The 21,203-nt window shown below is 40.8% G+C and overlaps 1 protein-coding gene across 1 annotated transcript in view; it reads left to right on the forward strand.

Annotated features, from left to right (window-relative positions):
• cnksr2a (connector enhancer of kinase suppressor of Ras 2a) overlaps nt 1-20,196 on the forward strand; it is a 481,257-nt gene extending 461,061 nt beyond the window's left edge. The window contains exons 21-23 of the mRNA XM_060832965.1: nt 7,610-7,643; nt 9,519-9,705; nt 19,975-20,196. Of these exons, the coding sequence (XP_060688948.1) occupies nt 7,610-7,643; nt 9,519-9,705; nt 19,975-20,196 (443 nt within the window). The remainder of the gene's footprint in view (nt 1-7,609; nt 7,644-9,518; nt 9,706-19,974) is intronic.
• The last annotated feature ends 1,007 nt before the right edge of the window (nt 20,197-21,203 follow it).

Genomic DNA, 21,203 nt, shown 5'->3' on the forward strand with positions numbered 1-21,203 from the left:
CTATTGGCATCGATCATTTTCCTCCCAAGTTCATTTTGTGTAAGTCCAAGTTATTCATAGACACATTGATGGCTACAGCACAGGAAAAGGCCCTTTGGGCCATCAAGTCTGTGCTAGTCAAAAAACAACCACCTAAGTATTCTCATCCCATTTTACACTTGACCCATAATCTTGGAAGCTTTGGGATCGCAAGTAAACATCTGAACACTTCTTAAATGTTATGAGGATTTCTGCCTGTACTGTTGTTGCATGCAGTGAGTTCCTTATTCCCACTGGCCCCTCGGTGAAAATGCCTTCCTCACATCCCTCCTATAACATCTGCCCCTTGCTTTAAATCTATGTCGCCTGGTCATTGATCCCTCCACCAGGGAATAACATTCTTTCCTGTCTACTCCATCTAGGGCTTCATAATTTTGTCATTTCAATCACATCCCACTTCAGTCTCCTCTGCCCCAAGGGAAATAACCCTAGTCTATCCAATCTCTCTTCCTAACTAAAACTCTCCAGTCCTGGCAACATCCTGGTTAATCTCTGCATCCTCCCTCAATTCCCAAAGTTTACCACTTTCAACTTTTCTCAAGTCTGAGCAATATCCTCTACTTTGACACTTTGTCTCATTACTATCAGCCACGTTCTGTCTGTGCTGCTGCATTTTTCTGATGTAAGGTATGCTGATTTTCTTTTGTTAAAGCTCTTATAGACAATTTATTAAAACCCTTCTTGAAGTTCATATTCACTACATTCCTTTTATCTGTCCAGCCAGAATTGGTCAAATGAAAGAAAAATACCATAGAAGCTGGAAATCTGAAATAAATATTTAAATAACCTGGAAAAACTCAGCATGCCCAGCAGCATCTGTAAAGAGAGAAGCAGAGTTAAAGTTTTGAGTCCAGTGGCTCTTTTCAGAACAGAATTTGTTGCTTGTTTTCAAATCTGTACTACATTTGTTTGATAACTTGATTTTAATAACTTGACTGTTTAATAACAAATCTATCCTGACTGGCCTTCCTTAATCCACACATATCTCTTCTATCTCTAGAAATTTTCAAAACCATGTCGTACCTATCACTGGTGTTGCTCACGTTTCTCATATTACAGCAGCAATTTATTTCTCTGCTGTGAACTTTACCTTGAACCTCTGACACAGTCCTGTGTGCTGACTTTGCTCTCATGAGTGATCATGTCTAAATTCTCGATTCATCTGTTGCAATGGTTTTAAGCTCTAGCTCCTTGTAGCCTTTCCTATTTCTCTGCAGAGTTCTGTAACCATCAACATGCAAATAACATGGAGTTTGTCATCACCTTCCAGCAGAAGCATTTGCAGTTGCAATCTTTAACCTTTTAAAGGAATTTTACATTACAGCTTTCACAGATAGCAATAGGCAAGAAACACAATTCCAGAGCAGTATTGTGGGATACTGAAGGGAAATGCAAGCTGTATTTTGTTTTGCAGCAAATAATGTTCTGCTGTAACTCAGTTAAGTGTGTTCTGTTGGCTTGCTGTCCAGTCATCTGGACTGCTGATGGAAAGTGTCCACCCTATGCCAGAGACTCCTCCAGGTCTCTTCTGAAACAGTCCACTGTCAGATTAAAAGCATCTTGCTTTGGCATTCATTCTCACTCTCATCCCCCAACTTCTGTGGAGGAGACTAACCTCCCCATAACATCCCATCACTCTCATATTCCAAAACTAAAGACTTCCATGTGTGAGTGGAATCCATGATACAATATGTTAGTGCTGTAACATCCTGTGCCATTGTGATGCTTTTGTGGTAGAGCATATGCTTATTCTTTAAAAGCTGCATTAACCTCACATAAGGTGATGGAATTGCAGAAACAATAAGCCTGGCAATAGGATAAGATTAACTATTGTGCAATAGTAGCTGTCATAAACACAGGAATTCTGTGTTTTTAACTGCACATGGAATGATGAAGTTACAAAATCAGAAATTGCTGGATAAACTCAGCAGGTCAGGCAGCATCTGTGGAGAGAAAGCAAAGTTAATGCTTTGGAGCCAGTGATCCTTCTTCAGTTCTGACTTGCTGCCAGATCTGCTGAGTTTTTCCAGCAATTTCTGTTTTTGTTTCTGAGTTCCATAATCTGCAATTCTTTAGCTTTTTGGAATAATGAAGTCCATAGAAGTTAGACAGCAGGGTAGGTCAGAACATAGATTTTTTCCCTTCTAGAATATGGATTCAATTCTAGCCTAGACAAATGGACTGCATTTTGTTTATGCCCAGTGTAAGGGAATCACTGGGCAGTCAGCTCAATCCCAATCCAGGTTAAGTGCAAGCCTAAAGCACAAACAAGTATGCTCCTAAAACTTCCTTACAGAAATAGGGCATTTGGGCTGAAAGTTTGTGTGGACAGATTTATGGCCACTTTTGTTATGCGCTTAGAGACAGGGAGGGAATTTACTCGGGGAGGAAGAGGGTGTACAAGCACCCTGCTGTCTTTCTTCCCTCTGTCAAAATTAATTCGAAGGTGGAAAGGCCCGTGGTTCATCTTCCCATCCTAGCAACCATTGCTGTCTGTCCGTGACTAATTAACCAGCACTGAAGGGCCTGATTTCAGTGCCACTGGTATAACCAACTAGAGGTAGGCCTGTGTGAAATAGGGAGTATGAGAAATAAACCTGTGTTAGTTTCATCTCACCTCCTGGAAGTGTATGCGGGGGAAGGTGAGGGCAGTGCAGCAGTGTTCTCTTCTGCGAAGGTGCTTGGTGCCTGATTGGAAACCTATCATCAGGAAGGATGGTGGCCTCCTTAGAGCTGCTCCCCTGGCGTTGCTCCTGAGCCCATTCCCCTACAAATCCCACCCTACAAACCCCTCTGTCCATGACTTAGCTCAGCCCTCAGTCACTTCACAATCCTCAGCCTTGAGTGCGTGTTGTTCTCGTTGCAGTTACCACCTCCCTGCTGAAGCTAGTGAACTGAAGGCTTCCTGGCCTCTGTTTGGTCCTGTTGGGCAGGATTTCCAAACTTGATTCAGGGGAATATCTTATGCTGGTGGCATCCCCAGAAGAGACAATGCAAGTCTTTCACCAGCTCTCTAATTGGCTGGGAAGGACACTGATGTCTCCATGAAATTGCCCCTGTGTATACTATAATACATCCACAAATTCAGTTTGACTGTTTAGAAATTATGTAGTTTTACCTAATGCTTCATTTGTGCTGTTTTATCATTTGTCTGTAAAGTCCTACTGTGTAAAAATAAATCTCAATAATTGCAGATTTCACAGCAATGTGCTACTCACCCTTATTAAGAGTACTTGATAAACTTGATGGTCTTGCAGTTTTGGACTTATTCAATGAAATTGCAAACTATAGTACTTCCATTCCATCTCCCTCACCAATCACATCTATAATTGACCTCTGTGGTGAAAGGTGGATAATATATTTTAACACGGAGATATTAAAATAGAGGCAGATGGATGTGGGTCAGCTCTATGAAGGTACTTCTTTTAAACAAGTCAGAAAATCATTTGGAATAGCAACCTGTTTTGAGAAGGCATGTGACATCAATCAAGTGCATGACAGACCTCTGTACTCTTAATGGATAAAATGTTTATACTGGGAACTAAAATTTAACTAGATTATTGAATGGTTTAAAAGGTTCGTAAAATCAGCAGTGCTTAGTTCTATATTGAAGCAATAAGTGAAACAGAAATGCCAGATCAAAAAAATTATAATACAATACTCCAATGTGTTATAAGGGAAACTAATAAACTATATGGGTTTATTTTGCATATGTGCAATGCATGCTTAATGTGCCCTTACAAGACAGTTTAGAATTACGCATACAGACTTTGAGAACAAATCAGTACACAACAAAGTTACAGCATCTACTAGCCATGCAATCAGCTGTGGCACCATTATGCACAGGGTAATAAGGTTGCCTGTGAAAGACCAAGGGTGGCTGTGATGTAGTTACCTTAATACCATGAATGGAATGGAATGTGATGAAAGGACAGAATTTAATTGGCCACCAAAGACCTTTCTCAGTGGTACTGCCTGTACAGACATGTCACTGTTTTATATTTCAGGCGCCAGTATGTGATTACAAATTCATCTTGTAATCTGAAAAATCTATCTTTCCTGAAAGTTGTTTGGTGACAACTTTCTGGTATATATACATTCAACATAATTTTAGAGTCATGGTACATGTTCAAGTCTGTAGCGTTTTTGTAGACATGGATTTTTCATGATGTGGAGGTTCCGGTGTTGGACTGGGGTGGACAAGGTTAAAAATCACATGACACCAGGTTATAGTCCAACAGGTTTATTTGAAATCATAAGCTGTTGCAGCCCTGCTCCTCTGTCAAGTGAAGGATGTTTCAGATTAAAATTGGTCAAGTCATATTTAGGGGCACATGGCATTCATAAATATCTCGAGGCAGGTTTGAATAGAGTTGTTTACATTTAACCAACAATATATACAAAAAAAAATTAAGACCCTGGACAAATGATAGCATTTTTAATTATAAAGTGACAGAATCTGGGTATTGTGGCCATCAATGAGTATAAATGTCATGATCAGGAACTTCACACCTTGGGTTTGTTGTGGCATTTTGTTGTGTGGATTAAAGCAATCCAGTGTCTCACTTACAGTCTCTTGAGGATTAAATGGAGTTTGCTGAGAGTAAGCTATTGCATAGTACAGTGGAGTCACCTCGTAAAAAGGAGTGCTTAATTTCACTCGGCACTATCTATATATTACCCATTTCAGTCTAACTTGTCTCTCACAGGTACCAATCCTGGAGAGACTAAAGTCAGGAAATATAAATCCATCGTGATTTATTCAACTAAGCAATCAATTTGACAGCTTACAAACTCCATCCTAAATGAATCAATTATGTTATTATCCTGGAACTATTTTGGGGAGAAATAATCTTCACTTTCCAATATTTTCAAATCAGCGCCTGTCTGAAACGTACCACAAATGCTGAGTATTGTGTACGAGGTTCTGACCTTAGATGTGCTGACAATCCACTTCCCTTTTTTGGCACATCACTTTTTCTGTGGTGCAGCTGTTTCTTCGTGTTGACATTCACCCATAGCAGGTCGACATTGATGGTTTTCCCTAACTAATAACCATGAATGCAAAATAATCTTCTACTATGGAACAGACCAGTCTGAAACTTGTGTTGTGTTCTATTTTAATCTTGGCTGAGGTTTCTCTTTGAATAAAATACTAATGCCTCATAAAATGTCTATAGAAAATAGTCTATCTTCTTTAACCAAAATTATCAAATAGGAGGATCAGTATGGATTTTTAACTTTAAATTTCATCACTTACAAATATTCTTTTTTGTTTGTTTGAAAATATTTTGGTTTGAAGTTAGACTTAATGCTCTTTTAATTTGGTTATTTCTTTTAAACGGACTATTTGCTACTCTGACCTGGGTAAAGAATCTTGTTGATCATGTGCTTGTGTAGTCCCTGACTGTGCTCTCGGATAATCTTCCACTTTGAGAGCTTATGTCAGGTTGCTTGCTACAGTTGTCATGTCACTGTGAGATGTTTAATTCTACTCAGGTTCTGTACATGCCTGGGATGATAGATAACTGATGTGTGTGTAAGTATCCTAAATATACAACTCATTAATACGAGATGACCTTGCAGGAGTTGGCATTAACCAAACAAGTTGTGCCTACTCTGCTATTCAACTCTGTAGCTGGATGATAAATAGGTGATAATCATTAACATTTGCAATTTTCTATGTTTCATTTTAAAATAATTTCAATGTGGTATTCTGGATGAAGATTTAATGAAATGTCAGAAATGTTTTGTAATATGCTGACAATGTTTACAGAATTTTCCAATATGCATAATCACTTATCATGAGGGGCATCGAAAAGGTGAACAACAAAGGTCCTTTCCCTAGGGTGGTGAAGTTCAAAATGAGGGGGCATATTTTTAAGTGAAAGAAGATTTAAAAGGGACATAAGGGTCAATGTTTTCACACAGAGGGTGATTAGTGTGTGGAAAGAACTGCTGGAGGAAGTGGTAGGTGCAGGTACAGTTACAATATTTAAAAGATGTTTGGACAGGCATATGAATAGGAAAGGTTTAGAGGGATATGGGCCAAATGCAAGTCAGTGGAATTAGTTTAGCTTTGGGAAGCTTGGTCGCTATGGATGAGTTGGACTGAAGGGTCTGTTTCTGTGCTGTTTGACTCTATGATTCAAACATTGAACTTTTGTCCCCAGTAAAACATTTATTTTCATCCATTTTTATTGTTTCCCCTGGTGTGAACACTTAATGTTTGGTTCCACAATTCGAGAGGATTTGAAGCCATCATCTTATCTCTATACCTTTGCCACTCATTCTGTACTATTTCCTGACCATTATGTCAGCTGGAACCAGACTCTTGGCAACCGTAGAGTCATACTTCTCCAACACAAAGACTGCCTACTTACACCTCTGTAACACCATCTTTCCCTGCTCCACTTTAGTTCATCTTTTACTGAAGCTTTTCATCCATCTTCAGACTCAGCCATTCCTATGACTGTTGTTCGAATGCTCATCTTCTGCTCTCTGTTCATCTCATCAAACACTCTGCTGCCTGAGTTTTATTCCATGCCCAATGTGGCTCACCCAGTAATTCAGCTGACCTATAGTGAATCCTGATGAAGAGCTTATGCTCGAAACATCAACTCTCCTGCCCCTCGGATGCTGCCTGACCGGCTGTGTTTTTCTAGCACCACACTTTTATACACTGAATCCTGGTTCCGTATGCTTCTAACTGAAATTATTATCCTTGTGTTTAAATGCATTAATGCCTATCTATAAAAGACTCTGCTGCCTTCTAACTTTAGTGTCTTCTTCATACTTCCAGCCCTCCCTTTTATCCTTTACAGCTGTGCTTTAAACCAGCTAGGCCCATGTTCTTGAATTCACTCTCTATACCTCTCTGAAACTTCCTCTTCATCTTTACTGCCCTCCTTAAAATCACCTCTTTCACAACGTTGCTCTTTTTCTTTAAGGGGAGAGTGTATTGTAAAGTAGTTTTGCTGCTGCTTCTACTGACATAGCACAGAAAAGACAAATTTTCCTGATTTGCTTGTGGTGACCCAATCTGCTGAAGATCTAACATGCTAGCTGAAGGGTCAGAAACAATTACTTTTGTGACATGTACAACTTGTTTGACTTGTCATCAGCTGCTTGATATGCTGAAAGAGGGCTGGCATCTTCTCAAGTTCTGATCTCATTTCTGCAGTATAATTAAAAAGTTGAGTTTCAAATCCTGGCTGAAGGTAATTGAGTACTTAATGATTCTGTAACCTTTGTATGTTACTGCTGTTACCTTGTACAGGTGTTTTTTTTCATTCCCTACTTCATGTTACACTGGTGTTAAACACAATCCTTTTGTTTATCTCTCCCCATTCCTATTGCTTGTACCATCATTGACTGTCTCCTTTAATCGGACATTTATGCTTTTTATGCTGTGATTTTATTTCAAATTGCTTTTTCACTTTAAAATATCTCTTTGGGTCCTCTGAGTTAAGAAGTGCCATTTATGTTAACCTGCTGTATAGCCTAGGAGAAAGTGAGGACTGCAGGTGCTGGAGATCAGAGCTGAAAATGTGTTGCTGGAAAAGCGCAGCAGGTCAGGCAGCATCCAAGGAGCAGGAGAATCGATGTTTCGGGCATGCTCCCTTCTTCAGGAATGAGGAAAGTGTGCCAAGCAGGCTAAGCTAAAAGGTAGGGAGGAGGGACTTGGAGGAGGGGCGTTGGAAATGCGATAGGTGGAAGGAGGTTAAGGTGAGGGTGATAGGCCGGAGTGGGGTGGGGGCGGAGAGGTCAGGAAGAAGATTGCAGGTTAGGAAGGTAATGCTGAGTTCGAGGGTTGGGACTGAGACAAGGTGGCGGAGGGGAAATGAGGAAACTGGAGAAATCTAAGTTCATCTCTTGTGGTTGGAGGGTTCCTAGGCAGAAGATGAGGCACTCAACTAACCAACCCAACCACCCCGTGGCTCAACACTTCAACTCCCCCTCCCACTTCACCAAGGACATGCAGGTCCTTGGACTCCTCCTTCGCCAGACCACAGCAACACGACGGCTGGAGGAAGAGCACCTCATCTTCCGCCTAGGAACCCTCCAACCACAAGGGATGAACTCAGATTTCTCCAGTTTCCTCATTTCCCCTCCCCCTACTTTATCTCAGTCCCAACCCTCGAACTCAGCACCACCTTCCTAACCTGCAATCTTCTTCCTGACCTCTCCGCCCCCACCCCCACTCCGGCCTATCACCCTCACCTTGACCTCCTTCCACCTATCGCATTTCCAACGCCCCTCCCCCAAGTCCCTCCTCCCTACCTTTTGTCTTAGCCTGCTTGGCACACTTTCCTCATTCCTGAAGAAGGGCTCATGCCCGAAATGTCAATTCTCCTGCTCCTTGGATGCTGCCTGACCTGCTACGCTTTTCCAGCAACACATTTTCAGCTGCTGTATAACCTGCCTATCACTGTTCCTTAGCTAAATAAATATTTGGCCTTAGTGAGGGCGATATACCAAGTATGCTCAGTTACCATTTACTTTTAAGATTATCTCCTCAAACCCTTTCAATCTGTGGTCACTCTTGCAGTACTGTAAGTATTCGGTTTGACTGACATAACTTCATATTGGCCAATGAAATAATTTGTTTGGAGGTTCTGAATGGCCCTGTCAATATGGCCATTTGCACTTTAGTCCACGTTCTTGTCTCAGAGGGTCACAATCAAAGTATGGTCAAGAATTAATCTCAGGTGCATATGGCAACAAGGAAGACATCAGCTCACAGTCAGCAAATGTAAAATGTAAAAGACAAAAATAGAAATTGCTGGAAAAGCTCAGCAGATCTGACAGTATCTGTGGAGAGAAATCAGAAATAATGTTTTGGGTCTGGTGACCTTTCTTCAGAACTAACTCAGGCAGTAATTTCCAGCAATTTCTGTTTTTGCTTCTGATTTCCAGCCTTCACAGTTCTTTTGGTTTTTATTTTGTAAAATTTAACAGATAACGAATTCTTTGATTTGATCAAACTATAGACATATAACTCAGGAGTATATGAGATAAGAACTGGGTTCTTTTTAAGCAAAGGACACTAAAAGTGTATCGTGCATTGCTTAGTCAGTTTGTCAAGATTTTGTTAGTAATAACCGAGAGTGGATTTTGACTTGAAAAAGTCTTTGACTAAGATAGTTGTTGCCTCAGTCTAATTGCAGAATTTCCTATTGAAATTCTAAATCAATTTATTAATCCTGTAATTATATTGAAACAGTCATTCCTTGGTCAAACCATGTGCTCCAGATGGAACAAAGTTAATATAAATTAAGTCTGCTCTTAAATAGGTTTTCCATGCTAGAAGACGATTTGTCAAGAGATACCTGTTCTATTCAGTAAGCTAACTCAACATTCCGTCTCTCATTTCTTTTAAACTAGAATTATATCAGGCACTTTATGAAGTGAAAATGCTGCTCTGAGTCAATCACTTACCCCAGACTTATTGAATTTAATTCTTTACCAGAACCCACACCAGAGAAAACAGGGGACTCTTTGCAGGATTTGTACAAGGCATTGGAGAACGCCAGTGTGTCTCCACTAGGAGAGCATCGAATTTCCACCAAACAGGAATTCAAGAAGTCCTTTGTAAAGAGATGCGACAATCCAGTTATCAATGAAAAATTGCACAAGCTTAGAATTCTAAAGAGCACAATTAAGGTAGGATATTCCCTTTTTTTAAAAAAATAAATAATAATTGTTAAGTTAGTTAGAATTAACTGGCGAAACTTCACTGTGTTTTTCCATCCTACCCTTTCTTTCTAAGGGTCTGGAATGTGTCATCATAACCCTACTTGATACCCAGCATTGCTTTTGAATTTAATTCAAAAACTACATCCCTTTAATTCAATGCCTGTTCCATACAGCACTGAGACCACATTGTGTAGACAAGCAATGTACACACAAGTTTCTACACAGAAACAATATTCTTTGTGATATTGTCCACAAAGTGTTAGGTCTCCAAGTTCTCCTTTGTCACATTTGATCCAAGCAACCATGGCATCCTACTCTGTCTCGTCTCTGTGATTCACCTCTGTGATGCTGTCCATATGTGGTTCTGTAACTACCTGTACTACCAAGTCAAACAAGCCCAGCGATAGCATCTCTTCCTGTGCCTGCTGAGTCATTTCTGCTGTTCCTCAACATTCTCCTATTCTTCACTGAGATGACTTGAGTGCCAGCCTCAATTTCATGACTATCATTGTGCTGCCTTAACATGGAGAATGAGTCTGAGTTTTTCAAAACTCAGTGAAATGGCATTGTTCCACATTTCAACAAGAAGATTCTTTGACCAGGTGCAATCCCAAGTTACAAGCCTGAACTATGACATGCTTTGGGATATTTCCTATTGAAATAAACATTAAAAATGTAATTCCATATTGCTTTGCTTTAGTCTGTATTAGTATTAAATCTTTAAAGGTAGACAATCCCCAGTGGATCAGCAGCTTTATGCAGTATATAGCTCAAAGCTATACTGGTTTGATTCCTGCATTTGACTATGACCTTGGACTTAAGCACCATGAAAGATGCTTCAATTAGTCCAGGTTAGAACAGATAAGTAATTCATAGCTGGGCTAAACTCAGCAACAAGTTACAGCTGTCTATCACTTTGAGGGTAACCTGATCTCCTCATGTTTGGTATGTTAAGGTTCAAAGAAAAGGATATAATTTGGATATCATCAGGAACTCGAAGAGCTTTGGTCAAAGAGGTCACCTAAATCAGTTTTAAGTATTCTGTTGAAGGTGGGACAGATAAAATAAAGAAATGCATTTTAGCAGAGGAGGCAGAGTACAGGCAGGATGCAGAAATGTTTTGCCCACACTCATGAAAATTTCATCAGATTTAGACTGGACGCTGAGTTGTAGAGTTGTAGGCAGCTCTAGAATAGAATAAAGTGAGTTCTTGCAAAGGTCCGTGAGCAATTATAAGGATTTTTAAGTCAATGTATTAGACAACATCAAGACACTGGGAATCAGGAAGGATAGAACATTATACAGAATAAGCATTGAGTTGTGGTGTTCTGAATAGTTAAGAGTGCTGGATTGATCTCTTGAGGTTTTTGGAGGATAACAACACGCACCTTTATAAAGCACCTTTAAAATCATAAAACATACCACACAAGAGAATTATTAAGCAAAATTTGGTGCGGAACCACATACAAAATTTTGAATACAGATGAGCAGGAACTTTATCGAGCAGGTATGTTTTAAGCAATGTCAAGAGAAACATGGAAAAGGTTTTAGGGAAGGAGTTCTAAGCTTATAATCTGGGCAGCTAAATAGATGGTTGGCAGTTGTTGAGAATTTAATGTTGGGGATACAAGAAAGTCCCCAAAACTAAAGAAGCATTGAAATTTCAGAACTTTGTAGGACTGGGAGATGTTACAAAGCCATGGAGGAATTTGAGATTGAGGAAGGGAATTGTAAAATTGAGGAGTTGAAAGACCAAACACCCCATTTAAGTCAGCAAGCACAAAATTGATGAATAAATGGGATTCAGTGCAATTTAGAAATGAGATAACAACGTTTTGTTAGAGCTAAGGTTTGTGAATGGTATAGGATTGTAGGCCTCCTGGAAGAGAGTTGAAACAGTTAAAGGGTAACATAAGTGAGGGTCTCAGCTTGATAGGGGCAGAAAAGGGCAATGTTACAAAACATTGGAGAAACTGAGTGTGGAGTTAACAAAGGTATGGATAAGGGTTTTTAGCTGAGACAAGAATGACTTAGGAATTAAAACCAGTGAGACTGTGGAGATGGAAGTAGTGTTCTTGATGATGGGTTGCAATGCAGTGGTGAGTGAGCTTGTTTATAGTTCCAGCCTTTTATAGTTGGCATTAGAGAAGCAGTTTTGGCATAGCCTTGGATCTATATCTGGTCCAACAAATATGTCTTCAGCCAGATTCTTGGAGAACCATAAGCCAGCAGGTCAGCTGATTTATGAACAGTGCAATGCCTGTTAACCATGGCAACAGGAGGGCTAGGCTCTGAAACTTTATAAAGTGCAGGTGGCTTCAACTGTTGCGAATTCTGTAAAAGCTCCCATATGTTATCCAGAATACAGATGACCAAGTGACAACCGCCTTAGGTAATGGAAAACCTGGCAGTTCATACTGATGGCCCAGCAGCTTCCATGATCAGAGTTGTGTTCCTGACTCTGATCACCAAATGTACAAAATTAGCACAAGCTGTGTTGAAATAGAAAATGTTTATTTAATTTTGTTATGTCTAATTATATTTTGTTCATTTTTTTTCTTCCCACTCAGGTACACTATTCAATTCAGAATGCCTTACCATGTGATTATATTTGTTTGTTTTAATAGACTGAAAAATGTTGATTAGATTTTTTGATCCATCTATTTTCAACGTAATGTGACAAGTTGAGAAAAATGCAATAAACTTCTTGCCTTTGGCTTTGTTTCCTTGTGAATTTAACCTGTTAAAAAGGCTACATTATTTTTTTTCTTACTGTGCAAGTTTATGATTTGGGTATCTTAGAATGCTAAATGTTTTTCACCAAAACAAGCATTTGTAGAATGCCAAAGCCCTTCCTATGAACAGAGATTTCTGTTTATGTTTAAATAAATTATGGCCTTCCCAAGTCAACAAGTAACCCATTTTCTGATAAGTGCATCAAATCCAAGGTATAATATAAACTTATAGAATGTTTGCTGCAGAATGCCCAAAATATTGTATTTCTTTTTTTAGTGCCCATATCTCTTTCTTTACAAGTGCAACAGCTTGTGCGATCCTTTAATCCATCTTTGCAATTGGATGTGAATTATTTTATTTATACTTCATTTCACCTATATAATTACACACATGCCTCTAAAATACATTCATCCTCAAAGAAGTCATAAAGAACATGACTGACTTGAATCTTGAGTCACGTCATGTTGATATTTGAGTTCATCAAAACTTTCGCCCCTCAGACAGAAACACCTACCAACCAACAACCAGCACAAGACTGACCCATCAAATTGCTCATTTATTTTTCAACACAGCTGTTCACAAATCAGCAAGCACAACTCAACTAACTCATCAGCTGCTAAAGTAACTTGCTGTTCATATTTTTGCCAGACAGCCTGCCAACGAGTACGGATGTCTAAAAATAACTCTATAATATAATTAATATGAAAAAGGGCAGGACAGGTGACTGGGGTGGCCATAATTCTATTAATTTTAAAATAGCTATGGAGAGGGATAAAACTGGTCCACAGGTTCAAGTTCTCAACCGGGGAAAGACGCATTTTGATGGAATAAGTCAGGAGTTTGCAGGGGTTGGTTGGAGTAATTTGTTTCCAGGCAAAGGGACTTCTGGCAAGTGAGATAAGTCTTTAAAAGTGAGATAGTTAGAGTTCAGGGTCTAAATGTTCCTGTGAGGGTGACAGACAAGATTGACAGGAATAGGGAACACTTGATGACAAGAGATATCCAAGCTTTGACCAGAAGAAAGAAGGAGGTGTGGCTCAGGTACAAGTAGCTGGAATCAAGGGAATCCCTGGAGGTATATAGGGATATAGGAGTTTACTGAAGAATGAAATCAGGAGATCAAAAAGGGGCAAAAGTTAGCCCTTGGCTGAGAAGATTAGGGTGAATCCAAAGAGGTACTTTAAATACATTAAAGGGGGAAAAAAAAGTAGAGAGAGAATAGGGCCCCTCAAGGACCAGAGTGGACACCTATGTGTAGAACTGCAGGAGATGGCTGAGGTCCTCGATGAATATTTCTTCTCTGTGTTGACCTTGGAGAAACTCATGAAGACTTGAGAACTTGGGAAGTTAATGGTGATATTGTGGGGATAGTCCATATCACAGTAGAGGAGGTGTTAGACATATTAGAATGTATGAAGATTGATAGATCTCCTGGTCCTGGCCAGATAGATCCAAGTACACTGCAAGAGGCTAGAGAAGAAATTGTGAGGGCCCTTGCTGATATTTTTGCATTATCATTAGCCACAGCTAAGGTCCCGGAAGACTGGAGGGTAGTGAATGTTATGCCTTTGTTCAAGAAGGGCTGCAAAGAGAAACCTGGGAACTATAGACAAGTAAGCCTAACAAGCCTAAGGCAGGGACAATGTAGGACTAATAAATTAAACTGCATTTATTTCAATGCAAGGGGCCTAACAGGGAAGGCAGATGAACACAGGTCATGGTTAGGAACATGGGACTGGGATGTCATAGCAATTACAGAAACATGGCTCAGGGACGTGCAGGACTGACAGCTTAATGTTCCAGGATAAAAATGCTACAGAAAGAATAGAAAGGAATGCAAGAGAGGAGGGGGAGTGGAACTTTTGATAAGGGATAGCATTACAGCTGTGCTGAGGGGGATATTCCTGGAAATACATCCAGGGAAGTTATTTGGGTGAAACTGAGAAATAAGAAAGGGATGATAACCTTATTGGGATTGTTTTATAAACCCCCTAATAGTCAGAGGGAAATTGAGAAACAAACTTGTAAGAAGATCTCAGGCCTTTGATAAGGTGCCACACGGGAGGCTGCTGAGTAAGGTGAGCTACTGGGATGGATTGAGGATTGGCTGTCTGACAGAAGGCAGAGAGTTGGGATAAAAGGTTCTTTTTCGGAATGGCAGCTGGTGACAAGCGGTGTCCCGCAGGGTTCAATGTTGGGGCCACAGCTGTTCGCATTATATATTAATGATCTGGATGAAGGGACTGGGGCATTCTAGCGAAGTTTGCTGATGATACGATGTTAGGTGGACAGGCAGGTAGTACTGAGGAAGTGGGGAGGCTGCAGAAGGATCTAGACAGTTTGGGAGAGTGGTCCAGGAAATGGCTGATGGAATTCAACGTGAGCAAATGCGAGGTCTTGCACTTTGGAAAAAAGAATAAAAGCATAGACTACTTTCTAAACGGTGAGAAAATTCGTAAAGCCAAAGTACAAAGGGATCTGGGAGTGCTAGTCGAGGATTCTCTAAAGGTTAACATGCAGGTTGAGTTCGTGATTAAGAAAGCAAATGCAACGTTGTCACTTACCTCAAGAGGGTCAGAATGTAAAAGCACCGTTGTGCTACTGAGACTTTATAAAGCTCTGGTTAGGCCCCATTTGGAGTACTGTGTCCAGTTTTGGTCCCCACACCTCAGGAAGGACATACTGGCATTGGAACGTGTCCAGCGGAGATTCACACGGATGATCCCTGGAATGGTTGGTCTAACATATGAGGAACGGCTGAGGATCCTGGGATTGTATTCATTGGAGTTTAGAAGATTAAGGGGAGAATTCATAGAAACTTACAAGATAATACATGGCTTGGAAAGGGTGGACGCTAGGAAATTATTTCCGTTAGGCGAGGAGACTAAGACCCGTGGACACAGCCTTAAAATTAGAGGGGGTCAATTCAGAACAGAAATGCGGAGACATTTCTTCAGCCAGAGAGTGGTGGGCCTGTGGAATTCATTGCCGCAGAGTGCAGTGGAGACCGGGACGCTAAATGTCTTCAAGGCAGAGATTGAAAGATTTTTGATGTCTTGAGGAATTAAGGGCTACGGAGAGAATGCGGGTAAGTGGAGTTGAAATGCCCATCAGCCATGATTGAATGGCGGAGTGGACTCGATGGGCCGAATGGCCTTACTTCCACTCCTATGTCTTATGGTCTTATCTCTGAGAATAATAGGGTGGTTATGGTAGGGGATTTTAACTTTCCAAACATAGACTGGGACTGCCATAGTGTTAAGGGTTTAGACAGAGAGGAATTTGTTAAGTGTGTACAAGACAATTTTCTGATTTAGTATGTGGATGTATGTACTAGAGAAGGTGAAAATGTTGACTTACTCTTGGGAAATAAGGCAGGGCAGGTGACTGAGTTGTCAGTGGGGGAGCACTTTGGGGCCAGTGACCATAATTCTATTAGATTTAAAATAATAATGGAAAAGGATAGACCAGATCTAAAAGTTGAAGTTCTAAATTGGAGAAAGGCTAGTTTTGATAGTATTAGGCAAGAACTTTCAAAAGCTGATGGGGGGGGTGGGGGTGCAGATGTTTGCAGGTAAAGGGACGGTTGGAAAATGGGAAGCCTTCAGAAATGAGATAAGGAGAGTCCAGAGAAAGTATATTCCTGTCAGGGTGAAAGGAAAAGGTAGTAGGTATAGAGAATGCTGGATGACTAAAGAAATTGAAGGTTTGGTTAATAAAAAGAAGGAAGCATATGTAAGGATAGATCGAGTGAATCCTTAGAAGAGTATAAAGGAAGTAGGTGTATACATAAGAGGGAAATCAGGAGGGCAAAAAGGGGACATGAGATAGCTTTGGCAAATAGGTTTAAGGAGAATCCAAAGAGTTTTTACAAATACATAAAGGACAAAAGGGTAACTAGGGAGAGAATAGGGCCCCTCAAAGATCAGCAAGGCGGGCTTGTGTGGAGCCGCAGAAAATGGGGGAGATACTAAATGAGTATTTTGCATCAGTATTTAGTGTGGAAAAATGATATGGAAGATATAGACTGTAAGGAAATAGATGGTGACATCTTGCAAAATGTCCAGATTACAGAGGAGGAAATGCTGGATGGCTTGAAACACAGAAAAGTGGATAAATCCCCAGGACCTGATCAGGTGTACCCCAGAACTCTGTGGAAATCTAGGGAAGTGATTACTGGGGTGAGATATTTGTATCATCAATAGTCACAGGGGAGGTATCGGAAAACTGGAGGTTGACTAACGTGGTGCCACTGTTAAAGAAAGGTGGTAAGGACAAGCCAGGGAACTATAGACATCAGTGGTGGGCAAGTTGTTGGAGGGAATCCTGAGGGACAAGATGTACGTGTATTTGGAAAGGCAAGGACTGATTAGGAATAGTCAACATGGCTTTGTGCGTGGGAAATCATGTCTCACAAACTTGATTGAGTTTTTTGAAGAAGTAACAAAGAGGATTGATGAGGGAAGAGCAGTAGATGTGAACCATGTGGACTTCAGTAAGGCATTCGATAAGGTTCCTCATGGGAGACTGATTAGCAAGGTTAGATCTCATGGAATACAGGGAGAACTAGCCATTTGGATACAGAACTGGCTCAAAAGTAGAAGACAGAGGGTGGTGGTGAAGGGTTTTTTTTCACTGTGACCAGTGGAGTGCCACAAGGATCAGTGCTGGGCCCTCTTCTTTTTGTCATTTACATAATTGATTTGGCTGCGAGCATAAGAGGTACAGTTAGTAAATTTGCAGATGACATCAAAATTGGAGGTGTAGTGGACAGCAAAGAGGGTTACTTCAGATTACAACAGGATCTTGACCAAATGAGCCAATGGGCTGAGAAGTGGCAGATGGAGTTTAATTCAATAAATGCGAGGTGCTGCATTTTGGGAAAGCAAATCTTAGCAGGACTTATACACTTAATGGTAAGGTTCTAGGGAGTGTTGCTGAACAAAAGAGACCTTGGAGTACAGGTTCATAGCTCCTTGAAAGTGGAGTCGCAGATAGATAGGATAGTGAAGAAGGTGTTTAATATGCTTTCCTTTATTGGTCAGAGTATTGAGTACAGGAGTTGGGAAGTCATGTTGCGGCTGTACAGGACATTGGTTCGGCCACTGTTGGAATATTGCGTGCAATTCTGATCTCATTCCTATCGGAAGGATGTTGTGAAACTTGAAAGGGTTCAGAAAAGATTTACAAGGATGTTGCCAGGGTTGGAGGATTTGAGCTATAGGGAGAGGCTGAACAGGCTGGGGCTGTTTTCCCTGGAGCTTCGGAGGCTGAGGGGTGACCTTATAGAGGTCTACAAAATTATGAGGGGCATGGATAGGATAAACAGACAAAGTCTTTTCCCTAGTGTCTGGACTCTGGGGAGTCCAGAGCTAAAGGGCATAGTTTTAGGGTGAGAGGGGATAGATATAAAAGAGTCCTAAGGGGGAACTTTTTCACGCAGAGGGTGGTACGTGTATGGAATGAGCTGCCAGAGGATGTGGTGGAGGCTGGTACAATTGCAACATTTAAGAGGCATTTGAATAGGAAGGGTTTGGAGGGATATGGACCGGGTGCTGGCAGGTGGGATTAGATTGGGTTGGGATATCTGGTCGGCATGGACAGGTTGGACAGAAGGGTCTGTTTCCATGCTGTACATCTTTATGACTCTATCTATGGTAGGTAGGTTACTTGAGAAAATTCTGAGAGATAAGATATACATGCATTTGGAAAGACAGGGTTTGATTAGTCAGCATGGCTTTGTATATGGGAGATCATGCCTCACAAATTTGTTAGAGTTCTTTGATGAAGGACCAGGAAAGTACATGCGGTCTGGATTGATTTCAGCCAGGCCTTTAATAAGGTTTCACATGGTAGGCTGCTCTGGGAGATTCGATCACATAGAAGTCAGGTGGAGCTGGCAAATTGGATACATGATTGGCTTGATGGTAGAAAGCAGAAGGTTATAATTAAAGGATTCTTGTCAGACTGGAGACCTGTGACTCATGCAGTGCCTCAGGATTCGGTGCTGAGCCCATTGCTATTTGTTATCTATATCAATGATTTAGATGAGAATGTACAAGGCATGATTAGTAAATTTGCTGATGACACTAAAATAGGCAGTATGGTGGACAGTGAGGAAAGTTATGAGAAAATGCAGCAAGACCTTGATCAGCTGGGGAAGTGGGGCGAGAAAAAGCAAATGGAGATTAATATAGATAAGTGTGAGGTCTTGCATTTTGGAAAGTCAAATCAAGGTAGGAGTTTCATTGCGACTGATAGGGTCTTAAGGAGTGTAGTGGAACAGAGGGAACTTGGAGTTCAGGTGCACGGTTCTCTGAAAACGGAGTCACAGGTAGACAGGGCTATGAAGAAGGCTTTTGGCACACTGGCCTTCATCAGTCAGGGCATTGACTATAGACGTTGGGAATTCATGTTGCAGTTGTACAGGACGTTGTTGAGGCTGCAGTTGGAGTACTGTATTGTGTACAGTTTTGGTCACTTTATATGGGAAGGATGTTATTAAACTAGAAAGAGTGCAGAAGAAATTTATAAGACTGACCCTCCGAAGAGCAACCCACCCAGACCCATTGCCCTACACCTAACACTACGGGCAATTTAGCATGGCTAATTCACCTAACCTGCACCCGGAGGAAACCCACGCAGACACATGGAGAATGTGCAAACTCCACACAGACACTCACCCAAGGTGGGAATTGAACCCAGGTCTCTGGCGCTGTGAGGCAGCAGGGCTAACCACTGTGCCACCATGCCACATGGATAGGGTGAATGCATCCAGTCTTTTCCCCAGGATTGGAGAATCGCGGACTAGAGGACATCAGTTTAAGGTTAGAGGGGAAAGCATAAAAGAGAGCCCAGGGGGCAACATTTTTTACTCAGAAGGTGGTATGCATATGGAATGAGTTGCCAGTGGAAGTGGTTGAGGTGAGTACATTAACAACATTTAAAAGGCATTTGGACAAATACATGTATAGGAAAAGTTTAGAAGGATATGGGCCAAGTGCAGGGAAATGGAGTTAGCGTGGATAGATATTTTGGTCAGCACGGACTAGTTTGGGTCAGAGGGCCTGTCTCCATGCTGTAACACTCTCTGACTCTATAATACAAAAGAATTGAATAAATTGAACCATAAATCTGTACGCTTTACTTTTGAAATCCTGTAACAACTTTCTCTCACCAGCCTGCCAATTGCCCTGAGGTTAAAATTGTTTTACATTCACAGTTTAACCTTCCATTCTCCATATTTCTTAGGATTTCATATACAAAATGTATTTTCAACAGCATCAGTTTTAAACGTACCACAAACAATTACAAATTTCTATTTTCAAAAATACAGTACAATTAAGTTACCAAAAATAGAAAAAACAAAATAGTTTTGTTGGAAAATCTGTGATTGCGTGTTTTAATAAACACTTGAATTCAAATACAGTATTGCATTTTTAGACACTGTTGTTTACTGTATTAATAGTGCAGATTTTGTTTTCTGTTTATCACCCTCAGGCAAAAGAAGGAGAAGTAGCGATTATAGACAAGATTCTAGACAATCCCAGCTTGACATCCAAAGAGTTTCAGGGATGGAAACAAACCTATGTAGAGCTTTTCGTGGAGATATGTCAGAACAATGCAGCCACAGAACCAGTGAACGCGGCAACTGAACAAGCTGCATCTACACCTACACCACCTCTGATGCACACCCATTCATACATTGAAACCCATGTATGAACACTTTCTCAGCCAGCCTTGTATTAAATATAATTTTTTTTGACTGCTTACTTTATACTGGTGAGTCATGATGTAAGTATTTTCTTAGTACAGAGACTCAAATTTAATCTGGATATATGTTGGCTTTGCATTAGATTCTGAACACAAATGGGGAGGTGTTGTAGTTTGTTTGAAGGGACACTGTATCTTTGTAAGATTCTTGGGCAAGCTTTGCCCCTCCCTCCTTATAAATAGATGTCTTGATGATGCCACTTGGGTCATGATAACATCGTTCTGTGGCTTACATGTGATGTTATTGTGATGTGCCAATGATAAAAATGACATTGAGTTATTTTCCCTACCCAGAATGGCAGTTGTGCCCTTGCAAGTCAACTAATAGTTAGCATGAAAAGAGCCTTTGAAGAATTTGTGTTCATAGGTTTTATATTGTTTTACCTTTTTTCTCTGCATACACATTGCACATGATTCTCTGAACACAGATGCGGCAGGTTCTGAGGAATGGCCTGAAAATGGATCTGCATTGTAATTTCAAGTCCCTCTCTAGCTCACACAAGTTGGATGAGTGGAATATCCCTCACTCTCTTTCCTCCTCCTCCTCTGAAAACTGCCACATTACAGTGCAGTGCTTTGGTACAGCCATAGTTTCCATCCCCAGAACCCAGTAAGACCAATTTTAGCGACTCCGCCTGGTGGAATGAGACATCACAAGTAAAATCACAGTGCTGCTAATGCCATCACCAGCTGCCAGTTTCCTTTTTCCCTCTGCAGCATGACAAGGCCCTGTGGTAGAATGTAAATGGAGATTCTATGATGCGCCTGACTGCAATTACAAGATCAAATTGGACAGATTGTGCCAGGCACCTTTTTGTATTGGGAGATATGCAGTCAAAGCAGTAAATAAGAAAGCACTCTCAAGACATGGCCTTCAGTGTTGGGCCAACAGGACCACAGCAATCCTTCTGAACCAGCAAGAAAAACAGGTTTGTTTTTGCACCTTTCAAGCATAG

This window comes from Hemiscyllium ocellatum, chromosome 12 (genome assembly GCF_020745735.1).
Source record: "Hemiscyllium ocellatum isolate sHemOce1 chromosome 12, sHemOce1.pat.X.cur, whole genome shotgun sequence".
In the NCBI taxonomy this organism is placed as follows: Eukaryota; Metazoa; Chordata; class Chondrichthyes; order Orectolobiformes; family Hemiscylliidae; genus Hemiscyllium; species Hemiscyllium ocellatum.